Below are 21,896 nucleotides of genomic sequence, written 5' to 3'. Positions count from 1 at the left end.
TGCTGTCCCTGAGGAGACATGCTAAAGGCTGGTTCTGCCAGGGCTGGGAAAATTGTAAACCGCAGCGTGCTGTGCCTGCCAGGGGCGGGGCAGAACATGGGTGGGAACAGGACGCCAATAGGGACGACAGTGTCTTTTCTTCTGACAACCTCTGGTCTCCCTCTCGTTCTTCCTGTTCGCAGATTTTAACAGAGAGCCATGTGGCAAAGAAGTAAGGTTTCTGAGTCTCAGCCTCAGCATCACAAAGCAGAGGCTGGAAGGGTGGGTTTGAAGATGGAAGCCAATTAATAGTGTAACAACCCGTGCCTATGGAATTCCATTGTATACATATGCTACAGTTTATTCTTTAGTTGACAACATTTGTGTTTTCAAGTGCGTTAAACACAATGCTGCTGAAGTTCTTGCCCACGTGCAGGGGTTTCTCTTGTTTATTCTACTCATGGCACCGCTACTCGGATGTCTTCCCAGATGTCTTCTTGTGTGTTTTCAGCAACTTCTTCCATTGCCAAATGGAGTGACTTCTTTCACATTCTGTGTAGTTTTTTTGTTCCTTACCACTCTTATCCCCAAACTCTTCTTGAAACGTTTCTTTTTCTCCCACAATATTATATCCTTCTGATTCTCATCTTGTCCTTTCAAATACCAATTTTAATTTATTATCTTGGATTTGTAGATAATTTTTAAAAACTAATATTTTTTCTTAATTTTAAGGAAAATTTAGAACATAGAAAAGTATAAAGAGAATAATAAAAATCTAAACATCATCCATAATACAGTATGGCTGAAGTTTTTAAAAAAAAATTTTAACGTTTATTAATTTTTGAGAGAGAGAAAGAGAGTGCGTGAGCAAGCACAGGAGGGGCAGAGAGAGAGGGAGACACAGAATCTGAAGCAGGCTCCAGGCTCTGAGCTGTCAGCACAGAGCCTGACATAGGGCTCACCCTCAGGGACTGCGAGATCACGACCTGAGCCGAAGTTGGACGCTTAATCAACTGAGCCACCCAGGCGCCCCCACAGTATGGCTGAAGTTTAAATCTTTTATATTTTTCTCTGACTTGAGAGCCAGACCCACATTTCCAACTTCTTGCCTAAACATTTCTGTATGACTATCCTCCTGGCATCTTGAGTTGACCAAAACCAAACTCATTTCATTTTTTTTACCATCTCCTTGATATAATTTACTTTTTCTCCTCATCTATGACTATCAGTATTTCCCATCTGAGACTATCAGTATTTCCAGGATTCATTTTAGAGGTCTTGGATTACCCTTGGCTACCTGAAGAAATTGGACTAATCTACTTTGTGGTTGTCCAAATGCCAAAGTTTCCTTCCATTTACATGTTACCTCTAGTTTCCTTGTGGTTCCCTAAGTTTCATTGCTTTAAAGATGTTCACGTGCAAGTACTTGATGTTCAAGTACTGGGAGAACTTCTTATAGCACAAGAGAGGGAGGAGATAGTTCAGTGGTTGAGAGCACATACTCATTCTGCTACTTTAACTGTTGGTATCCTAGGCAAGATATGTACCCTCGCTGTTAATAGAAATAATACCTACCTAATAGCACTGTTGTGAAAGTGAGATGGATTAGTAAGTGTAAAATACTTACAGTGTTCCTGACATGCAGTAAGCACGAGGTATGTGTTAGCTACTTTTATTATTCTTTGGTCTAGTACCCAGTGCAATGAACTTTAGGATATACTGAGAGGTTAGAAACTGGTGCCTCTGCTGCCAACCTTAGTGTGCTTTCAAGCAGCCTAGGGGCTGTGATGGAGGAAAGGTTCTCAGTAACTTCCAGTAGGTGTTTGTTTTGTGACATTCACCAAGGGAACATTATTTCCTTAATATTCCCTAATATTTAAGCAGGGACATTTCTGCCTTTTGAGTTCTTCCTGTGTGCTTTTCTGTGTAAACATTGCGATGTCCCCTGCTGGACAGACAGTTCCTTAGCCTGTTTTGAGTTCATAGTAGGTTTGAATGAAACAGGTAATGAGTGTACCACCAGAGAAAAGATATCTGAGAAATTTTTTATCTCCTAGGCTAATTTTAAGAGACTTCTCATAGAGTCTTAAAAATTGTTTTTAGCCAAAGTTTAACCAAAAGATTTTTCTGTTTTGTATTAGAATTTCTGCAAGGGAGGAATAAAGAGTGCATCATTGAAGGATTTATGTCTCGAAGACAAAAGACGCATTGCAAATTTAATTAAAGAACTGGCCAGGTGAGATAAAATCTTATATGAAATGTATTATTATATAAGACAATTTTTTGAAAATAGAAACCGAAAATATGGTTTGATGTCATTGTATCATTGATCTCAGGAAAGCAAAGACTTAGGAAAAAAAGGTATTCTGTGGCCCCAAAAAAAGAAAAGTAGGAAAAAAGTAAAAAAAGAAAAACCAGAACAAACCACTTTCCAATTTACATTTTCTTGTGTATTTAATTTCCCAAATTGTTTGGTGCACATATGTGCAGTGGTCCTCTATCACAAGGGAAAATGTAGGAGTTTAGCGCTGCTGTTGATATAGGTTGATATGTTGTAATCAGTGTTATAGCAACTACCTTTGGTTTTGGTTTAGCATCTGACCAGAAATGAACATTGACTTTACTGTAGTTCATCACAAGAATATCTGTGGTCATTCTGCTAACTCCTGATGCTTTCAGGATTCAAAGTAAGGGATTTTGAATTTTGAGAATGATAGTTTGTAACTATTCAGTTTTAATATTTCAGTTTATTAATGATATGTATGCAGCATATCTACTTGGAGTGACTTAGTTGTCAACACACACATCCAGTTTTGGGGTCTTAAAATACTTAATAAATGAAAATGTATATAGAGGAATGTATTAATACAAATTGTAAAAGTCAAATTTAAGGAAAGGCCATACCTAAAAATTGATTAAAATAGTACTATTTTTGTCTTTGAATTGCATGTTTGAAAATAGATCTTTTCCATCTTTACTTTTAATTAAAGATGACTGTATGAAGGGTTTCAAAATGTCAAGGCCATAAAATAATGTTTGTGGAAGCTTTTCTAAAAAGACTGAAGTTAAAAAATTACCTTACTAGGAGTGCCTGGCTGGCTCGTTGGTTGAGCATCTGACTCTTGGTTTCGATTCAGGTCATGATTTTGTGTTTTGTGGGATCAAGTCCTGCATCGGGCTCTGTGCTGACAGTGCACAGCCTGCTTGGGATTCTCTCTCCCTCTGTGCCCCTCCCCCACTTGGCTGTGTGTGTGTGTGTCTCTCTCTCTCTCTCAAAATAAATAAGTAACTTTAGCTTCTACTACAAAGCTGTAATCATTAAGACAGCATGGTATTGGCACAAAAACAGACACATAGACCAATGGAATAGAATAGAAACCCCAGAACTAGACCCACAAACGTATGGCCAACTAATCTTTGAAAAAGCAGGAAAGAACATCCAATGGAAAAAAGACAGTCTCTTTAACAAATGGTGCTGGGAGAACTGGACAGCAACATGCAGAAGGTTGAAACTAGACCACTCTCTCACACCATTCACAAAAATAAACTCAACATGGATAAAGGACCTGAATGTGAGACAGGAAACCATCAAAACCCTAGAGGAGAAAGCAGGAAACGACCTCTCTGACCTCAGCCGTAGCAATCTCTTACTCGACACATCCCCAAAGGCAAGGGAATTAAAAGCAAAAATGAACTACTGGGACCTTATGAAGATAAAAAGCTTCTGCACAGCAAAGGAAACAACCAACAAAACTAAAAGGCAACCAACGGAATGGGAAAAGATATTTGCAAATGACATATCGGACAAAGGACTAGTATCCAAAATCTATAAAGAGCTCACCAAACTCCACATCCGAAAAACAAATAACCCAGTGAAGAAATGGGCAGAAAACATGAATAGACACTTCTCTGAGGAAGACATCCGGATGGCCAACAGGCACATGAAAAGATGCTCAATGTCGCTCCTCATCAGGGAAATACAAATCAAAACCACCCTCAGATATCACCTCACGCCAGTCAGAGTGGCCAAAATGAAGAAATCAGGAGACTATAGATGCTGGCGAGGATGTGGAGAAACGGGAACCCTCTTGCACTGTTGGTGGGAATGCAAATTGGTGCAGCCGCTCTGGAAAGCAGTGTGGAGGTTCCTCAGAAAATTAAAAATAGATCTACCCTATGACCCAGCAATAGCACTGCTAGGAATTTACCCAAGGGATACAGGAGTACTGATGCATAGGGGCACTTGTACCCCAATGTTTATAGCAGCACTCTCAACAATAGCCAAATTATGGAAAGAGCCTAAATGTCCATCAACTGATGAATGGATAAAGAAATTGTGGTTTATATACACAATGGAGTACTACATGGCAATGAGAAAGAACGAAATATGGCCCTTTGTAGCAACATGGATGGAACTGGAGAGTGTGATGCTAAGTGAAATAGCCCATACAGAGAAAGACAGATACCATATGTTTTCACTCTTATGTGGATCCTGAGAAACTTAACAGAAACCCATGGAGGAGGGGAAGGAAAAAAAAAAAAAAGAGGTTAGAGTGGGAGAGAGCCAAAGCATAAGAGACTGTTAAAAACTGAGAACAAACTGAGGGTTGATGGGGGGGTGGGAGGGAGGGGAGGGTGGGTGATGGGTATTGAGGAGGGCACCTTTTGGGATGAGCACTGGGTGTTGTATGGAAACCAGTTTGACAATAAATTTCATATATTGAAAAAATAATAAAGTGAATTCCAGCACTTGTAAAAAAAAAAAATAAAAATAAATAAATAAGTAAACTTAAAAAATAATTACCGGGGCGCCTGGGTGGCGCAGTCGGTTAAGCGTCCGACTTCAGCCAGGTCACGATCTCGCGGTCCGTGAGTTCGAGCCCCGCGTCAGGCTCTGGGCTGATGGCTCAGAGCCTGGAGCCTGTTTCTGATTCTGTGTCTCCCTCTCTCTCTGGCCCTCCCCCGTTCATGCTATGTCTCTCTCTGTCCCAAAAATAAAAATAAAAAACGTTGAAAAAAAAAAAAAAAAAATTAAAAAAAAAAAAAAAATAATTACCTTACCAAATCATGTAATTGCAGTTATAAAGGATAACATCAGTGATGTTTTGGGGGCTAGGGTATAGGGTGTGAGAATTCAGAGTACATACCTTACTCTGAATTTGATGTCCCACCTGAGATAAACGGTAATTTTTTTCACTAGAGTTCTTTGGCTGTTTTAGTCCCCCAAGTAGAGTTTTCATCAACTTCAAATAGTGTTCTTTGTGTTGGGAAAACATTAGTTAACCCTCCATACTTGCAGATGACCTTTTCACAAAACTTTTTACCACTTAGATGGCTGTGGCTATCCTTACATACACTTGATGGCGTTGAAAACTATTACCATTAGTTTGATTCCATATATTAATGGTCCTGAGTTGCCATTGTTGTCCTAAGTGATCCACTTTAACATTTATTTATTTTTGAGAGACAGAGACAGAGCGCAAGTGGGAGAGGGGCAGGGAGAGAGAGACACACAGAATCCAAAGCAGGCTCCAGGCTCTGAGCTGTCAGCACAGAGCCTGACGCGGGGCTCGAACCCATGAACCATGAGATCATGACCTGAGCCGAAGCCAGAAGCTTAACTGACAGAACCACTCAGGCGCGCCCTTAGTGATCCATTTCATTTCAGTTGCCAGGCTTGGAGAATACCTGAAATATTAGAGCATATTGTTTTGGTTTCAGCAACCTTCTGCTTTCCAGGAAAATGCTGGTTTCTTGGTAGAGGGTCAGTATGTTACTACAGGGTATTAGTATAAATTTGCTTATATTTCTAGAAAACTCCAGTATTACTGTATTTACCATTAATGTACAGATACATGGGAATAACGTGTTCTAGGTTTCTTGAGTTTGCTACGTTTCCTCTATTGGATATTTCAGTCTACTTGTTTCTACTCATACTGCCCAAACCATTTTCACTTGCTTTTACAAGACTCATTTATATTGAAGTGGGGAAGTGCCATATTCCTTAAACACTGGCAACAAAACATTCCTACCTTTTGTATTCTTTTATCTTTGGATTTTTAGCTTGGTTTCAAATAACTGGTTGCCCATTGTCATTAAATACAATCATTTGTCTTTCGTCTTGAGAAATAAAATACTCCTCTGACCACATGTTTCCTTTCAGCTACTACCTTCTTTGTACACCACAACATAGCCTCCTTCCTAGAGTCTGTAGTATTATTTTCTTTTATTTATTTATTTATTTATTTATTATTTATTTTTAATGTTTATTTTTGAGAGAGAGAGAGTGAAAGACTGTGAGTGGGGGAGGGGCAGAGAGAACCAGAGACACAGAATTCAAAGCAGACGTCAGGCTCTGAACTGTCAGCACTGAGCCCTGCGTGGGGCTTGAACTTGTGAACTGTGAGATCATGACCTGAGTGGAAGTTGGATGCTTAACTGACTGAGCCACCTAGGTGCCCCTAGTCTATAGTATAATTTTCTACCTGTTGCATTTCATTCCCTCCTCAAGCTTATTTATTTATTTTAAAATGTATAGAAGTGCAACTTATATTCAATAATATGTATGCATTTTTTGATACATATACGTTTTAAGTGTATATTTCAGTGAGTTTTAGCAAATGTAAGGTCATTTTTAAAAGTTATGTTGAGACCTTTTACAGTCTGTTTCTTCCTTCCAGACAGCCAATAATGTGATTTCTGTCATCATTGCTTAGTTTTACTTGTTCTGACATGCCACGTAAATGGCCAGACAGTATGTACCCTCTTCTGTCTGGCTTTTTTTTCCTTCTGCGAGATGATTTTGTGTGTGTAGTAAAATGCACATAAAATTTATCATCTTAACCATTTTTAAGTCTGTAGTGGTGTTAAGTACATTCATATTGTTGTGCAGTCATCTCCACAATCCCATTTCCAGAACTTTTTCATCATTCAAACCCTGTATCCGTTAAAAATAACTCCTCATCCTCCCTTCACCCCAACTGTTTGGTAACCACTGTTCCATGTGTGTCTGTGAATTTGACTCTACGAGTGGAATCATAGAATATTTGTCCTTTTATATCTGGCTTATTTCAGAGGGTGATATTTTTGAGATTTTTTTTTTTTCAATTTGTTGTGTGCAGGAGTAGTACTTTTTTTTTTTTTTATTGAGTAGTCTTCATTGCTGGCCTGTATTTTAATTTGCTTAGCTATTCATCTGTTAATACACATTTGAGTTGTTTGAGTTTTTGCCTTTTATGAATGAAGCTTCTATGACATTCATGTACAAGTGTTTGTGTGGATATGATGTTTTAACTTTTCTTCTGTGAATAATTACATACAGAATTGCCCAGTTATATCTTAAGTGTACATTTAGCCTTATAAGAAATTGTCAAACTGTTTTCTAATGTGGTTGTGTTATTTCAACACTTCCACTAGCAACTGATGAGAATTCCATCATTCAGCATATTTACTAACTCTTGGTATCGTCATTTCTTTCAATTTTAGCCATTCTAATGAGTATAGTGATCTCTCCTTGTGGAGTTAATTTGTGTTGTCCTAAGATTAATAGTATCATTGGCTATTCTTCTTTCAGGTGTCTGTTAAAATCTTTTGCCTGTTTTTTTTGACCCACCCCATTCTCTTCTTGATACTGATATGTTCTTTATATACTGTGGATGCAAGTTGTCAAATAGTGGTTTTCTCCCCAACCTTGCTTTCTGGTTTTCTTAGTGTTTTCTTTTGTAAAGGAAGAGTTTTTATTTCATCAACTTTTTCTTTTGTTGTTCATGTCTTTAGTGTTCTATCTAAAAGATCTTGCCCATCCCAAGATGATTTTTTTCCTTTGTTAGAAAAGACTACCCTTTCTGCAGAATTACCTCTGCCTCCTTGTCAAAATCAGTTGACCATACATGCATGATCTGTTCTGGGCTTTTCATTCCATTCCATTGATCTTTGTGTTGCCCTTATGCCAATACCAAATTGACTTGATTACTGTAATTTTATAGTAAGTCTTGAAATCAGGTAAATCCTACAGTTTTGTTCTTTTTGAAAACCAGTTTGGCTTTTTGAAGTCCTTTGCATTTCACTGTAAATTTTAGAGTTAACTTTTCAACTTTTAAAAGAAAGTTGCCTCCTAAATTTTGTTTAGAGTGTATTGAATTTGTAGATCAAATTGAGGAAAATTGACATCTTTATGTTATTGAGACTTTCGGTCTGTGATAGGTCATATTTCTCCATTAATTTGGATTTTCTTAATTTTTTTCTGTAGTGATTTGTAGTTTTCATGGTACAGGTTATAATATATGTACATATGTTGTCGTTAAGTATTTTATGTTTTTGATACTATTGGAGATGTTGTAATTAAAAATTTTTATTTTACATTTAATTTTTAATTTTATATAATTTCTTATATGATAACACAGAATCTTTTAAAGTTTATTCATTCTGAGAGAGAGAAAGAGAGAGAGCACACACGCACAGGAGCAGGGACAGAGAGAGAGGAGAGAGAATCCTAAGCAGGCTCTGCTGTTAGCACAGAGCCCCATGTGGAGCCGGAACCGAGGAACCTTAAGATCATGACCTGAGCCAAAATCAAGAATTGGATGTGTAAAGATCAATTGAACCACCCAGGCACACCAGAATTAGTGTTTTAAATATTGACTTGGTCTCCTTCAAAAATTTTTTAAATGTTTATTTTGAAAAAGAGGGCAAGTGAGCAAGTGCACACACGCAAGCAAGGTAGGGGCGAAGAGAGAGAGGCTCTGTGCTGTTCAGTGCAGAGCCAGACGCAGGGGGCTCCATCTCACAAACGTAAACTGAGACGAAATCCAGAGTTAGATGCCTAACTGACTGAGCCACCCAGGTGCCCCCTCCTTCAGACTTTTTATTTTTTATGATAGTTTTTTTTGGCATAAGACTTTGGATTTTCTATATTCAGGATCATGTCATCTACAAATAAAAACAATTTTATTTTTTCCTTTCTATTTGTAGACACTTTGTTTCTTTTTCTTGCCCTTTTGCATTGGCTAGAACCTGTGCTACAATGTTGAATGAAAATGGATGTCTTTGTCTTCTTGTTCCTGATCTTAAGTCTTTCATCATTAATTTCAATGTAAGCTGTAAGATTTAAAAAAAACTTTTTTTAAGTATTTATTTATTTTTTCTGATAGAGAGACAGAGTGCGAGTGAGGGAGGGGCAGAGAGAGAGAGGGAGACACAGAATCCAAAGCAGGTTCCAGGCTCTGAGCTATCAGCACAGAGCCCTACCTGGGGCTTGAAACCCATGAACCTCAAGAGCACGAACTGAGCCAAAGTTGGACACTCAACTGACTGAGTCACCCAGGCGCCTCCAAGCTGTAGGATTTTTGTAAATGTTCTTTATCAGGCCCAAGAAATTTATTTTTGTTCCTAGTTTGCTGAGAGTTGTTTTTTTAATCATAAATAGGAGTAGAACTTTGTCAAATGATTTCTCTTTATTAGCTAATAGTATGATATTTTTTTTTCTTTAACTGTTAATGTAGTAAATTACACTGATTGGTTTTTGAATGTTTAATTTACTTTAATTAACAGATGTATGATTTGCATATAATTTCTCCTTATGTGGGTTTTTTTTTTTTTTTTTTTTTTTTTACTTCCTTGGTTGTGTCCTCTGAAGCACAAAAGATATTACTACCGATGAAGTCTAAATTCTCTATTTTTTTTCTTGTCAGTTGTGCTTTCAGTGTCATATCTAAGGATTATTGCTATATCAAAGATCATGAAGATTTAACCCTATGTTTTCTTCTATGCATTTTATGGTTTTAGCTCTTATATTTGGGCCTTTGGTCCATTTTTATTTAATTTTTGTGTATGGTAAGGGGTAGTGTTTTGACTTTTTTTTCTTTCTTTTTTTTGCATATGGAAATCCATTTGTCCTAGCATTATTTGTTGGAGAGACTGTTCTTTTCCCATTTGATGGTCTTGGCACAACTCAAAATTTGATTGACCAAAAGTATACCAGTATTTCTGGACTCTGAGTACTTTTTCACTGCTCTATATGTCTATTCTAATGCTAATACCACACTGTTTCAATTAGTGTATCTTTGTAATAAGCATGAAATACAAGACCTCCAACTTTGTTCTTCCTTTTGAAGATGACTTGAGCTGTCCTGGGTCCTTTGCAATTCCATATGAATTACAAGATCAGCATTTCCACTTCTGGAAAAAAAAAAAGGCACTTGAGATTTTGATAGGATTATATTAAATCCGTAGATCACTTTGGGGAATATTGCCATGTTAACAATATTAAGTGTTCCAGTCCACAAACATGAAATGTCTTTCAATATTTAAGTCTTTAATTTCTTTTAGCAATGTTTTGTAGTTTTCACTGTACAAGCCTTTCACTTTTTTGTTTAAATTTATTTTTAAGAATTTTCTTTTAGGTGTTATAAATAGAATTGTTCTTTTAATATTCCTTTCAGATTGTTTGTTGCTGTGTATAGAAATACAAGAGGTTTACATGTTAATCTTGCACCCTGAAACAGTTACATTTGTTTATTAGCTCTAATAGTTTTTTTTGTGGGTTCTCTGTGGATTTTCTGTATATAGAATCAATCATGTCATCCACAAACAGAGATGGTTCTACTTCTTTTCCACTTTGGGTGCCTCTTATTTCTTTTTCCTCTGGCTTGAAGTTCCAGCATATTGTTGAATAGAGCGGTAGAAGCAGGCATTCTTGTCTTGTTCCTGAACTTAGTAGGAAAGCTTTCAGTTTTTCATCATTGGGATAACATGTTAGCTGTGAGTTTTTCCTAGATTGCCTTTATCACGTTAAGGAAATTTCCTTCCGTTCCTAGTTTGAGTTTTGGGGGAGTTTTTTCAAATGCTTTTTCTGTGTCAGTTGATATGAACACATATTTTTGTAGGTTTGTTTGTCAGATATGTGTTGATTGATTTTCTTTTCTTTTTTAAGTTTATTTATTTATTTTGAGAGAGATAGAGACAGCATGAGTGGGGGAGGGACCGAGAGAGAGGGAGGGACCGAGAGAGAGGGAGACAGAGAATCCCAAGCAGGTTCCACACTGTCAGTGCAGTGACTAATGCAGGGCTTGAACCCATGAAACCACAAGATCATGACCTGAGCCAAAACCAAGAGTTGGCCACTTAACTGACTGAGCCACCCAGTTAGTAGATTTGTGTTAAACCTGATTGATAGTCTTAGGTTAAAACATCCTCGCATTTTTGGGATAAACATCAGTTAGTTGGTCATGTTTATAAACCTTTTAATACATTTTTGGATTTGGTTTGCTGACTTTTTTTTTTGAGCATTTTTGAATCTCAATTCATAGGGGATCTTGGTCTGTAGTTTTATTTTCTCATGGTTTCCTTGTCTAGCTTAGGTTATCAGGTACTACTTACCTCATTCTCTGAGACCAATGGTTCTTTGGATGAATTTGAGAAGGATTGGTATTAATTCTTCTTTAAATATTGACTAGGAAGGGCACCTGGGTGGCTCATTTGGTTGAGCGTCTGCCTTTGGCCCAGGTCATGATTTCACGGTTCATGAATTCAAGCCCCATGTTGGGCTCTTTGCTGACAACTTGGAGCCTGAAGCCTGCTTCGGGTTCTGTGTCTCCCTCTCTCTCTGCCCCTCCCTGACTCCTTCTCTCTCTCTCTCTCTCTCTCTCTCTCTCTCTCTCTCTCTCAAAAATAAAATAAAACATTAAAAGAATTAAAAATAAATAAATATTGGGTAGGAAAAAAATAAATATTTGGTAGAGTTCATCCTCGAAGCTATCTGGTTCTTAGCTTGTTTTTGTAGAGTAGTTTTTGATTACTGTTTATATCTCCTTACTTGTTAAAGGTTTATTTAGATCCTACATTTATTCTTGAGTAAGTGCTGGTAATTTTTGTGTTTTTAGAAATGTTTATTTTATATAGGTTATCCAATGCCTAGGACATAAAATTGTTTGTACTGTTCTCTTACAATCCTTTTTATTTCTGTATAGTTAGAAGTAATGTCCCTACTTTCATTTCTAATTTTATTTACATCATCTTTCATTTATCAGTCTAAGCTAAAAATTTTTAAATTTTGTTGATCTTTTCAAAGAACCAACTTTTGGTTTTATAGATTCTCTATTATATTTCTATTCTCTATTATATTTATCTTTGCTCTTTATTATTTTCTTCCTTTTGCTAGGTTTTGGTTTTAGTTTCTAGTCCTTAAGGTGTAAAGTTAAGTTACTGACTTGAAATCTCTCCCGTTTTTTAATGTAGGCATTTGTGCTATAATTTATAGCACAAATTTGTATGAGCACTGCTTTTGATGGACCCCATAGATTTTGATATGTTGTGTTTTCATTTTCATTCAAGTACTTTCTAATTTTCCTTATGATTTTTCCTTTTATCCATTTAAAAGAGTGTGTTGTTTGATTTCCATGTATTTATGAATTTTCCACTTTTCTTTCCCTTATTGACTTTGGGCTTCATTCCATTGCGGTGGAAAAGGTACTTTGCATGCTTTTAGTATTTTTAAATATTTTGAGAGTTGTTTTGTGAGCTAATGTATGATTTATTCTGGAGAATGTTCCATGTGCACTCGAGAAGAATGTTGATTCAACTGTTGTTTGGTGGAATGTTCTTTGTATGTCTTTTAAGTCTAGTCGACTTATAGTGTTGTTCAAGTTCCTCTTTTTATTATTGATCACTTGCATCTAGATGTTCTATTTGTTATTGATAGTGGGTTATTGAAGTCTCCAACTATTAGTGAACTATATTCCTCATCAGTTGTGTCAGTACTTTCTTCATATATTTGGTAACTCTAGTGTGTTCATTTTTATAATTTTAATATATTCTTGAGGACTTGACCCTTTTATGAGTATATGACATCTATCTCTTTGTCTTGTAACATTTTTTGTTTTGAACTCTTATTTTGTTTGATATTAGTATAGCCAACTCAGCTCTCTTTCTATTTGAAAGATACTTGCATGGAATATCTTTTTCCATATTTTAGCTTTCAATCTTTATGTCTTTTAATTTAAAATGAGTCTCTTAGAGGCAACTTATAGTTACATTGTGTGTGTGTGTGTGTGTGTGTGTGTGTGTAAGTTTATTTATTTATTTTGAGAGAGAGAGAGAGTGCAAGCAGGGTAGGGGCAGAGAGAGGGAGAGAGAGAATCCCAAGCAGGCTATGCACTGTCAGCATGCGGTCCAGTGTGGGGCTTGAGCTCACAAACCATGAGATCATGACCTGAGCTGAAATCAAGACTTGGTCACTTAACCAACTGAGCCCCCCAGGTGCCCCTGTTGGATTTTAAAAATCCATTTTCTAGGGGTGCCTGGGTGGCTCAGTCAGTTGAGCATCCAGCTTCGGCTCAGGTCATGATTTCATGGTTCATGTGTTCAAACCCAACGTCAGGCTTTGCACTGACAGTGTGGAACCTGTTTCAGATTCTGTCTCCCTCTCTCTCTGTCCCTCTCCTGCTCACACTCATTCTGTCTCAAAAATAAATATTAAAAATAATTGTTTTTAAATCCATCTTCCCAACTGCTTTCATTGGTGAGCATAATCCATGTACATTTGAAGTAATTTCTTATAATGAAGTACCATTTTGCCATTATGTACATATATGTTTTATATGTAACACGAATGTGAAAAATGCTTCCTGTTTTTGGTTTCCTTGTTACTCCATTGGTGCTTTTTTTGTTTTGTTTGATCTTGTGTGTGTGTGTGTGTGTGTGTGTGTGTGCACCATTTTGACTGGGTCTTTTGTTTCTTTTTTTTGTAAAATTTTAAATTATTTTCTTAATGGTTACCTTGGGGATTACAGTTAACACCCTAAATTTGTAACAATTTAATTTGAATTCATCTAATTTAGCTTAAGTGATACATAAAAATTCTATCTCTATACAACTGTGTTACCCAATATTTAAGTTGTTACTTTTAGCAATTACATCTTTATGCATTGTATGCTTCTTTTGGGCTAAATTGTGACACCCCCCCACCCAAATTCATATTGAAATGAATATTGAAATGAGAACCCCCAGTTCTCAGAGCGTGACTGTATTTGAAGGTGGGGCCTTTAAAAGTGGTTGTTAAGGTAAAATGAGGTCACACTGTGATTGGGAACTTATGCATTTCACTACTTAGTTTTGTCAATTTTTTCCTTATGTATTTGATGCTGTGGTTATTAGCTGTACTCAGTTATAGTTTGCATTTTCCTGTTTAAATGGACCTGCGGTCATTCTGGGGATTTGTAATATGCATTCTTGACTAATCACAAGCTAATATTAATTGGTATTTTTAGCTATTCTAAACAGTTCAAGAACTTTAGAACTTAAGAACTTTAATATCATTTTCCTCTCTTGATTATGTGCCATTTGTAATGTGTCATAATTTTGTACATGTTTATATATATGTTTTTATATATTTAATTTATATACATTTTAATCCAATGTAATATCATTATTCTTTTGTATTATTTTGAAATAATTTTAGGCCTACAGAAAACTTGCCTAAATAGTACAGTAATGGAGGAGTGAGAAATGGGTGGTGACTGCTAATGAATACAAGGTTTCTTATGGCAAAGTTGAAAATGTTTTAAAATTAGATTATGGTGATAGTTGTAGAAACTCTGTAAATATATGAAAAGCCATTGAATTGTACACTCTAAGTGGGTTACCTTGTTATATGTAACTTATATTCAATAAAGCTCTTCAAAAAAAATCTATGATGGGTTCTAATACATTTCATCTAGATAGCTTTAAAGTTAACCTGGGTGGCTGAGTCAGTTGAGCATCTGACTCTTGATTTTCACTTAGGTCTTGATCCTGAAGTCGTGGGATTGAGCCCCACATCAGGCTCCATGCTCAGTGTGGAGCCTGCTTAAGATTCTCTCTCTCTCTTACTCTGCCTCTCTCCCCTGCTTGCACTTGCTCTCTCTCTGGAAAAAAAAATAAATAAATTATAAAAAAATAAATTTAATATCTTGAATAACTATATTGCTATGATCACAAATTAACATTGATACAATAGTATTAATTAACTGTAGTTTATTCAGATTTCTTAAGCTTGCCTACTAATTTTTTCTTCCTGTTCCAGTATCACATTTTATATTCAGTTTTCATGTTTCCTTATTCTCCTCCCATTTGTGGCAATACTTTAGTTTTTCTTTGCTTCCCATGACCTCAGATATTTTGTAGGATTTCAGGTGTTTTTTTTTTTCATGTTTTCTCATAATAGATTGCATTATGATTTATTATAGTGTGGGTATATGATGTTGATGTGTTGGTGCTGGTGCTTTTAACTATGGTAATGTCATTGATGTAGAGTGTACTAGGTTTCTCTGAAAAGTTGCATTGTTTTCTGTAATTAATGAATAAATTGGAGGAGGTCCATGGGGACTATTGAAATCCACTGTTTTTTGGGTTTTTTTGTTTTTTGTTTTTTCCTGAAACTTTTACCCACTATTATAAGCACCCATCAAAGGGACTTCACTGAAACAATCATTGCTGTGATGTTGTAATGATTACTTCATGTTTTCCCTATTTGTTTTTCATTTATTACTTGGAATAATTCTTCTTTAAGGATGAGCTGTCACTTCTCCTATATTTATTTATTTACTTACTTCAGTATTTATTTTATTGTTTATTTTTATCAGTATCAGACTCATGGACATTTATTCTAGTCTAGGACTCACAGAAACAAAAATAGAATAGTAAGGTGATGCATTTTCTAAAAGAAAGAGTTTTTTGGAGGTAATTGTGGATTCACCTGTAGTAGTAAGAAATAATACAGACTGAAAGCCCATGTCCCCTCTCCAGTTTTCACCAATGGTAGTATTTTGATTAACCATAGCACAATATTACAACCAAGAAATTGACCTTGACAGGATCCATCAATCTTGTATAGGTTTCACATGTGCTCACTTGTGTGTATAGTTAGGTTTATGTAATTTTATCACATGTAGATTTGTGTACCATCACCAGAGTAAGGATACAAAGTGGTTTGTTTACAAAAACCACTCATGTTGTCTTTTTATAGACATAGTTAATTTGTCTTCCCACCGCCCTTCCCTAATCCTTAGCAACCACTAATTTACTCTCCATCTCTATAATGTTGTCATTTCAAGAATGCTGTCATTTCGAGAATGCTATAAAAATGGGATCATACAGTATGCTACCTTTTTAGATTAGCTTCCCCCCCACCCCCCGCACTTAAGCGTAATTCCTTTTAGATCCATCCACATTCTTGCGTGTATCAATAGTTTGTTCCTTTTATTGCTAAATATATTCCATGGGGGATGTACCACAGTTTAACCATTTGCCTGTTGAAGGATATTTGGCTTCTTTCCAGTTTCTGGGTTTTTTTGTTTTTGTTGTTTTTTGAAGATTTTAATTTTTTGTAAATAATCTCTACACCCCACCTGGGACTCAAATTTACAACCCTGAGATCAGGAGTCTCATGCTCCACCCACTGAGCCAGCCAGGAGCCCCTTCTTTCTAGTTTTTGACTGTTACAAATGAAGTTGCTATGAATTAGATTTTTGTGTGAGTATAACATTTTCATTTCTTTGGGATTTTGTGTAATAAATGCATATTTAGTTTTGTAAGAAACTGTCTTCAAAAGTGGTTTACCATCGTACTTTCCCACCAGCAATGCAAGAGACATCTAAGTCCTCAGCATTCTTGGCAGCATTTGTTATAATTATTTTTATTTTAGTCATTCTTAGAGGTATTTAATGTTATCTCATTGTGGTTTTAATTTGTATTACTCTAATGACCATTGATGACCACTTATGTCGGACATTGCAGTGCTTTGTATATAGGAGTGATAAGAGCAGACATCCTTCCTGATTTTATGTGGAAAGCGTTCAGTCTGTCATTAAGTATAATGTTAAGTGTAGAATTTTTGTAGGTGTTCTTTATAAATTTGAGGAAATTCCCCTCTATTCCTCATTTTATAAGAATTTTTGTTATGATTGCATGCTAGATTTTTGTCAAACATTTAATTTCCTATGAATTTTCTTGAAGAGTTAGCTGTTGATAGGGTGGATCTTATTAATTGATATTTGAATGTGAACCTGTTTTGCATACCTGTAATAAATCTTACTTGTTATCCTTGTTTTTATCCAGTTCTAGTTTGTTTTTCTATTATTTTGTTTGGAATTTTTACATCAAGTTTCATGAGACGCATTGGGCTGTAGCTTTCTTTCTTTTCTTTTTCTTTCTTTCTTTCTTTCTTTCTTTCTTTCTTTCTTTCTTTCTTTTTCTTTTTTTACTGGCATAGTCTGGCTTTAGTATCATGGTAACACTATCCTTATAAAATGAGTTAAGTATTCTCTCCCTTTCTGTTTTCCAGAAGAAACTATAAAATTGGTGTTAATTATTCTTTAAATATTTGATTGAATTCTCGATTGAAACTTTCCAGGCTGGGAGGTGTAGTTTTAAAGAGTTTTTTAATTACAAATTTAATTTCTTTAATGGTTACAAGATTATTTAGGTTGTCTGTTTCATCTTAGTTGAGCTTTAGGGGCTTGTAGTTTTCCAGAATTGTTCCATTTCTTTGGAGTTGCCAAATTTATGAACATAAAGTTGTTTGTAGTATTCTATTCTATTATTCTTTTAATGACTGCATAGTGCTTCACTTGTGATAGTGCTGATTTGTACCTTCTCTTTTAGTCAGTCAGGCCAGTTTTATCAGTTTTACTGATATTTGTCTAGATAATCAGCATTATGTTCCATTGAGTTTATCTATTTTTCGTGTTTTCAATTTTATTGATTTTTGCTCTTATTTCCTTCTTGTTGCTTTGGATCTATTTTGTTCTTTTTCTAGGTTCTTAAACTAGAAACATAGGAATATAGAGACCATTCCTCTTTTACTGTCAGCATGTAGTTCTATCATCTTCCCTCTCATTACAGAATATGCATTCTACATAGATTTTGTTTTCGTTTGCATTCAGTATGTATATATTTTAAAAATTACCTTTGAGACTTCCTTTTTGACCCATGGCTTTATTTAGAACAGGATTTTATAATTTCCAAGTGTTCCAAGTGGACATTTTCCTCTTATCTTTCTATTATTGATTTCTAGTTTGGTCCTATTCTGGCCAGAATTTTAAATTAGAAAAAAAATTATTTCATGACCCAAGGTATGGTTGATATTCATAAATGTTTGTGAGTGCTTGAGAAAATGTTATTATAACTTTCCTAGCTAACATTGGGCAATCTGGTTTCATATTTAATATGTTTAATTTTTTGTTGTTGTTTAATTACCTCCATGTAACTAATCCTCCCCCTCTGCTGCTACTCATTCTGCACAGAAGCCTTCTTTATCCTGCTTGAGCTCTTACTCCCCATTCTAGTTCACCAGTCCCCCTCTCATGGATGCCCTCTTCTCCCTGCTTATATTTTAGCACACAAGTCTGGTCCAAACTCTGCCTTAATGCCCTCCTCACTCCATTCTGGTTCTGAGTCTTCATGTTGGGCTGTCCCCACTATTTGGATATCCTGTTTCATCTGCTTAGGCCTTGACACCCACACCAGGCTCCCCCTTTGCAGTCATGTTCTTCTAACCCTTCTCTGGCTCTGACCTCCATGTTGGTCTTCTCCCTTGTGTAGATACCCTCCTCACCCACCCTCAGGCTCTGACATTCTACCAGCTTGCCCCTTCTTGAGGATAACCCTTCTCGTTCTGCCTGAGCTCCGATACTATAAGTGTATGTCTTCCTCATCTTCCTTGGACCCTGATAATCTACTAAAAGTTAACCGTTTTTGTGTGTTCTCTTCACTCTTTGTGGGCTATTCTATACTAACACCTACTCTCAAGCCCTGCATAGACCCTTCCTCACCACACTTGGGCTCTGAATCTCCATGGGGGTCCTTCCTACCGCCTTACAAGGATACCCACCTCAAATGCTTATACCCATGCCTGGCAGCTCTTCCACATAGATGCTCTTCTCATTTCACTGAGGCTGTAACACCCATGCTGGACTACCTGTCATGTGTTGACGCCCTTCTCAATCTGCTTGGCCACTGACATCCTACTGGGCAAACCTTGTGCACAGTGTGTCCTCCTTGTGCACAGTGTGTCCTTGTGTCCTCCGGATCTCACTCTGATTCTGACTCTGCCCCACGTCAATTAATTGTTCAGGAAGAAGAAGGAAAGTGGAAAATGAAGAAGAAAAAGGGAAAATTAAAGCTCAACTTTCATTTGAGAAGAGAAAAAAGTTTTCTCTTTGAGTAAAGGATAGTTAGATATATTTCCTTGTTCATAAATAAACACACTGTTTTAAATTTGTTGTATACTTTGCTTTCCAAATCATGTCATATAAGGTAAGACATCTGTTTCTTTTCTGTCCTGTGTACCTTTTCTGGTACATGGCTTTTTTAACTAAGAGACTTTTGAATAAATAGAAAATGATTTAAAGAGTATTAATAGGGGATTATTAGGAGGCTGAAGTTTTAAAAGTTGTTTTCATTCAAGGCTTTCCAGTAAAAATTAGGTATAAAGAATGAAGATTGCTTCAGTTGTGATAAAGGTCAAACCAAATGGAGAAAGTGTCATAAGATTTGGAAAACCTTATGTAGTCCTATGATCTATTTAAGTATAGCATATTTCAACTTTTTTTTTTTTTTTTTTTTTTTTATTTTTTTTTGGGACAGAGAGAGACAGAGCATGAACGGGGGAGGGGCAGAGAGAGAGGGAGACACAGAATCGGAAACAGGCTCCAGGCTCCGAGCCATCAGCCCAGAGCCTGACGCGGGGCTCGAACTCACGGACCGCGAGATCGTGACCTGGCTGAAGTCGGCCGCTTAACCGACTGCGCCACCCAGGCGCCCCTTAAGTATAGCATATTTAAAGAATTTCAGATATTACGCAGATCTATTAACATTAATTTAGGGGAGAAGTCACTGAGAGTGTTTTAGCACCTCAAACTGATCATTAACAGCATATTTTCAAAATCCCATTCACTAGCTCTCAGCATAATATACAAAACAAATAGCATGTTTTTCAGTTACAAGGTGACATACAATATAAAGGTAAAATGATACTGTAGGTTCTTTAAAATGGTGCCTTTGAGGTGAAAGGCACCCTTTAAAAAGCATAGGCTTTTTTTTTTTTAATAAACACATGGCCTCAACTTTAAAAATGTTCGTGGAAAATCCTATGTGTTTAAATTCCAAGACTGGCTTATCTATATCTTGGAGGGATCCATTAAAAATCTAGCTGTGAGGTCCTTTATAGTCAGTATCTTTGTTGGTGCTATGGATGAAAGAATCAAAAAGATGCCTATAAGATTTATTGATATTTTTAAACAAGAATAAATGTTAATAGAAGATATAAATAAAATTCAGAGTTGGCATAATAGGTTGGAAAATGGATTCATTCAAACAGGATAAAAGACAGTAGTGACAAGTACAGGTTATTATATGTCTAAGGATAAAAATAAATTAGAAATTCATTTTAGAGACAGACTCACTGGTTAGGCCCAGTACATAAAGAAAAATACATGGTTCATAGTTAAATTTAACCTGAACATGAGCAAGCAATATTGTGCTATTTGGCAAGGAAACAAGTAGATTAAAAAAGAAAAAAAACTGGTGTAAGTTTTTAATAATCTTTAGATGTGTCCTTAATAATCTGTATATGCACAGGGAACTTTTTCACTTGTGTTAAGTACACTGATAAAAGAATAGAATAAAAATATCCAAATTTACAAGCTATTGGAAAATAGATACCACAGAGATAAATTAGGAGTGTTATGAATTATTTAGTTTGTGGAGGAGAGTGTAAGACATGACTTGATATATGGGTTTCAAGTAAATGAAGGGGTTTCCCTGAGGTGTCCAGCATTGATTTACATTTGCAGAAGGATAAGTGGAATATTGATTGATCTTTCTAGGAGGTATTAGGATAAGAGAATTTTTTAGTTCAAGATTGCTGAATTAAGTGACCTCAGAAAGTCTTTTACAGTAGAATTAATGAATTGTTTGCATAGATGGGAAAAGGAGTGTCATTTTATGGGGACTTGAAAAATGAATGGCTTTACAAAATATTGTAGTTTCTGCTGAAATATGGTGACAGTTCTTTATATATGGATATGCATTTTTTTATTGAAACTTTTTAAGATGGGGAGGGGTACCATAGACTAATGCAGAAACTACACTGTCCCTTAGTCTTTAAAGGAAAAAAAAGTTTAAAAATAATCTTGGCTACAATTGCAGTTTTTGATGTATATGAGCCATGTTCTAAGAAGCCTAAAAAACCCCCCTCTATTTCATGTCCTATGCCTACAGTGTCAAATAATGCATGGTTCCCCAGTGCATACTTGTGCACTAACTCATTTGAGGACAGGGTTCTTTTTTAAGCTCAGATACTTTGATTTTTCCCAGAGGACAGTTTGCTATTTCTACTTGCCATTTCTTAGAGGAAAAATAGAAAGTGTAGCGCCATTAGTTTCCCATTGTAAAATGAGTAGATCATTATTATTTTATATTTATTCTGGTCTTTTATTTTTTGAAACTAATCATAATTTTTTGGTCGTAATTAAATGTACATTGCAGTATAATAAGAAAATTAGACTTTAATTTTTCAGGGGCTTTTATGCTTTCCTGTTTGAAGCCAATGTGAATTTTTTTTTTTTTTTTTTTTTGTTGCATAAATAGTATTTATGTTGGATGGTATAATGTTTCAAGATGAGATAAGGAACTTTTCACTTTAGGTAGAAAGGCAGTCTTTGAACTTCAATGTATCGTGACCCTACAGAACAGTTAGTATGCCAAAATTCATTTTACATTGTCTATTCTGAACTCTACAATTCAAAGAATGTTTTTTAAGTGACTAGCATACACTCGACAGTCTTTTTAATGGTTCTTCTGGCCAGATACTGCTTCCTAAAAGAGGTTAATTTTTCTATAGCATTCTTTCCCCTTATGCATGGCATAATGTTATATGCATC

The 21,896-nt window shown here is 35.9% G+C and overlaps 1 protein-coding gene across 14 annotated transcripts in view; it reads left to right on the top strand.

Annotated features, from left to right (window-relative positions):
• Positions 1–21,896, top strand: part of KIAA1328 (KIAA1328 ortholog) — a 365,569-nt gene that overhangs the window by 14,871 nt on the left and 328,802 nt on the right. For 13 of the 14 annotated variants that reach the window (XR_009250976.1, XM_058692244.1, XM_058692242.1 and 10 more), the window contains one exon: positions 2,121–2,215. The exons of the other annotated variant lie outside the window; for it this stretch is intronic. Coding sequence is in view for 12 of the 13 variants with exons in the window: in XM_058692244.1 (XP_058548227.1) it covers positions 2,121–2,215 (95 nt within the window). In the remaining variant the exon portion in view is untranslated. The remainder of the gene's footprint in view (positions 1–2,120; positions 2,216–21,896) is intronic. 14 annotated transcript variants of the gene reach the window in all.

This window comes from Neofelis nebulosa, chromosome 11, assembly GCF_028018385.1.
Source record: "Neofelis nebulosa isolate mNeoNeb1 chromosome 11, mNeoNeb1.pri, whole genome shotgun sequence".
Classification (NCBI taxonomy): domain Eukaryota; kingdom Metazoa; phylum Chordata; class Mammalia; order Carnivora; family Felidae; genus Neofelis; species Neofelis nebulosa.
This window is presented reverse-complemented; position numbering and strand designations above follow the sequence as displayed.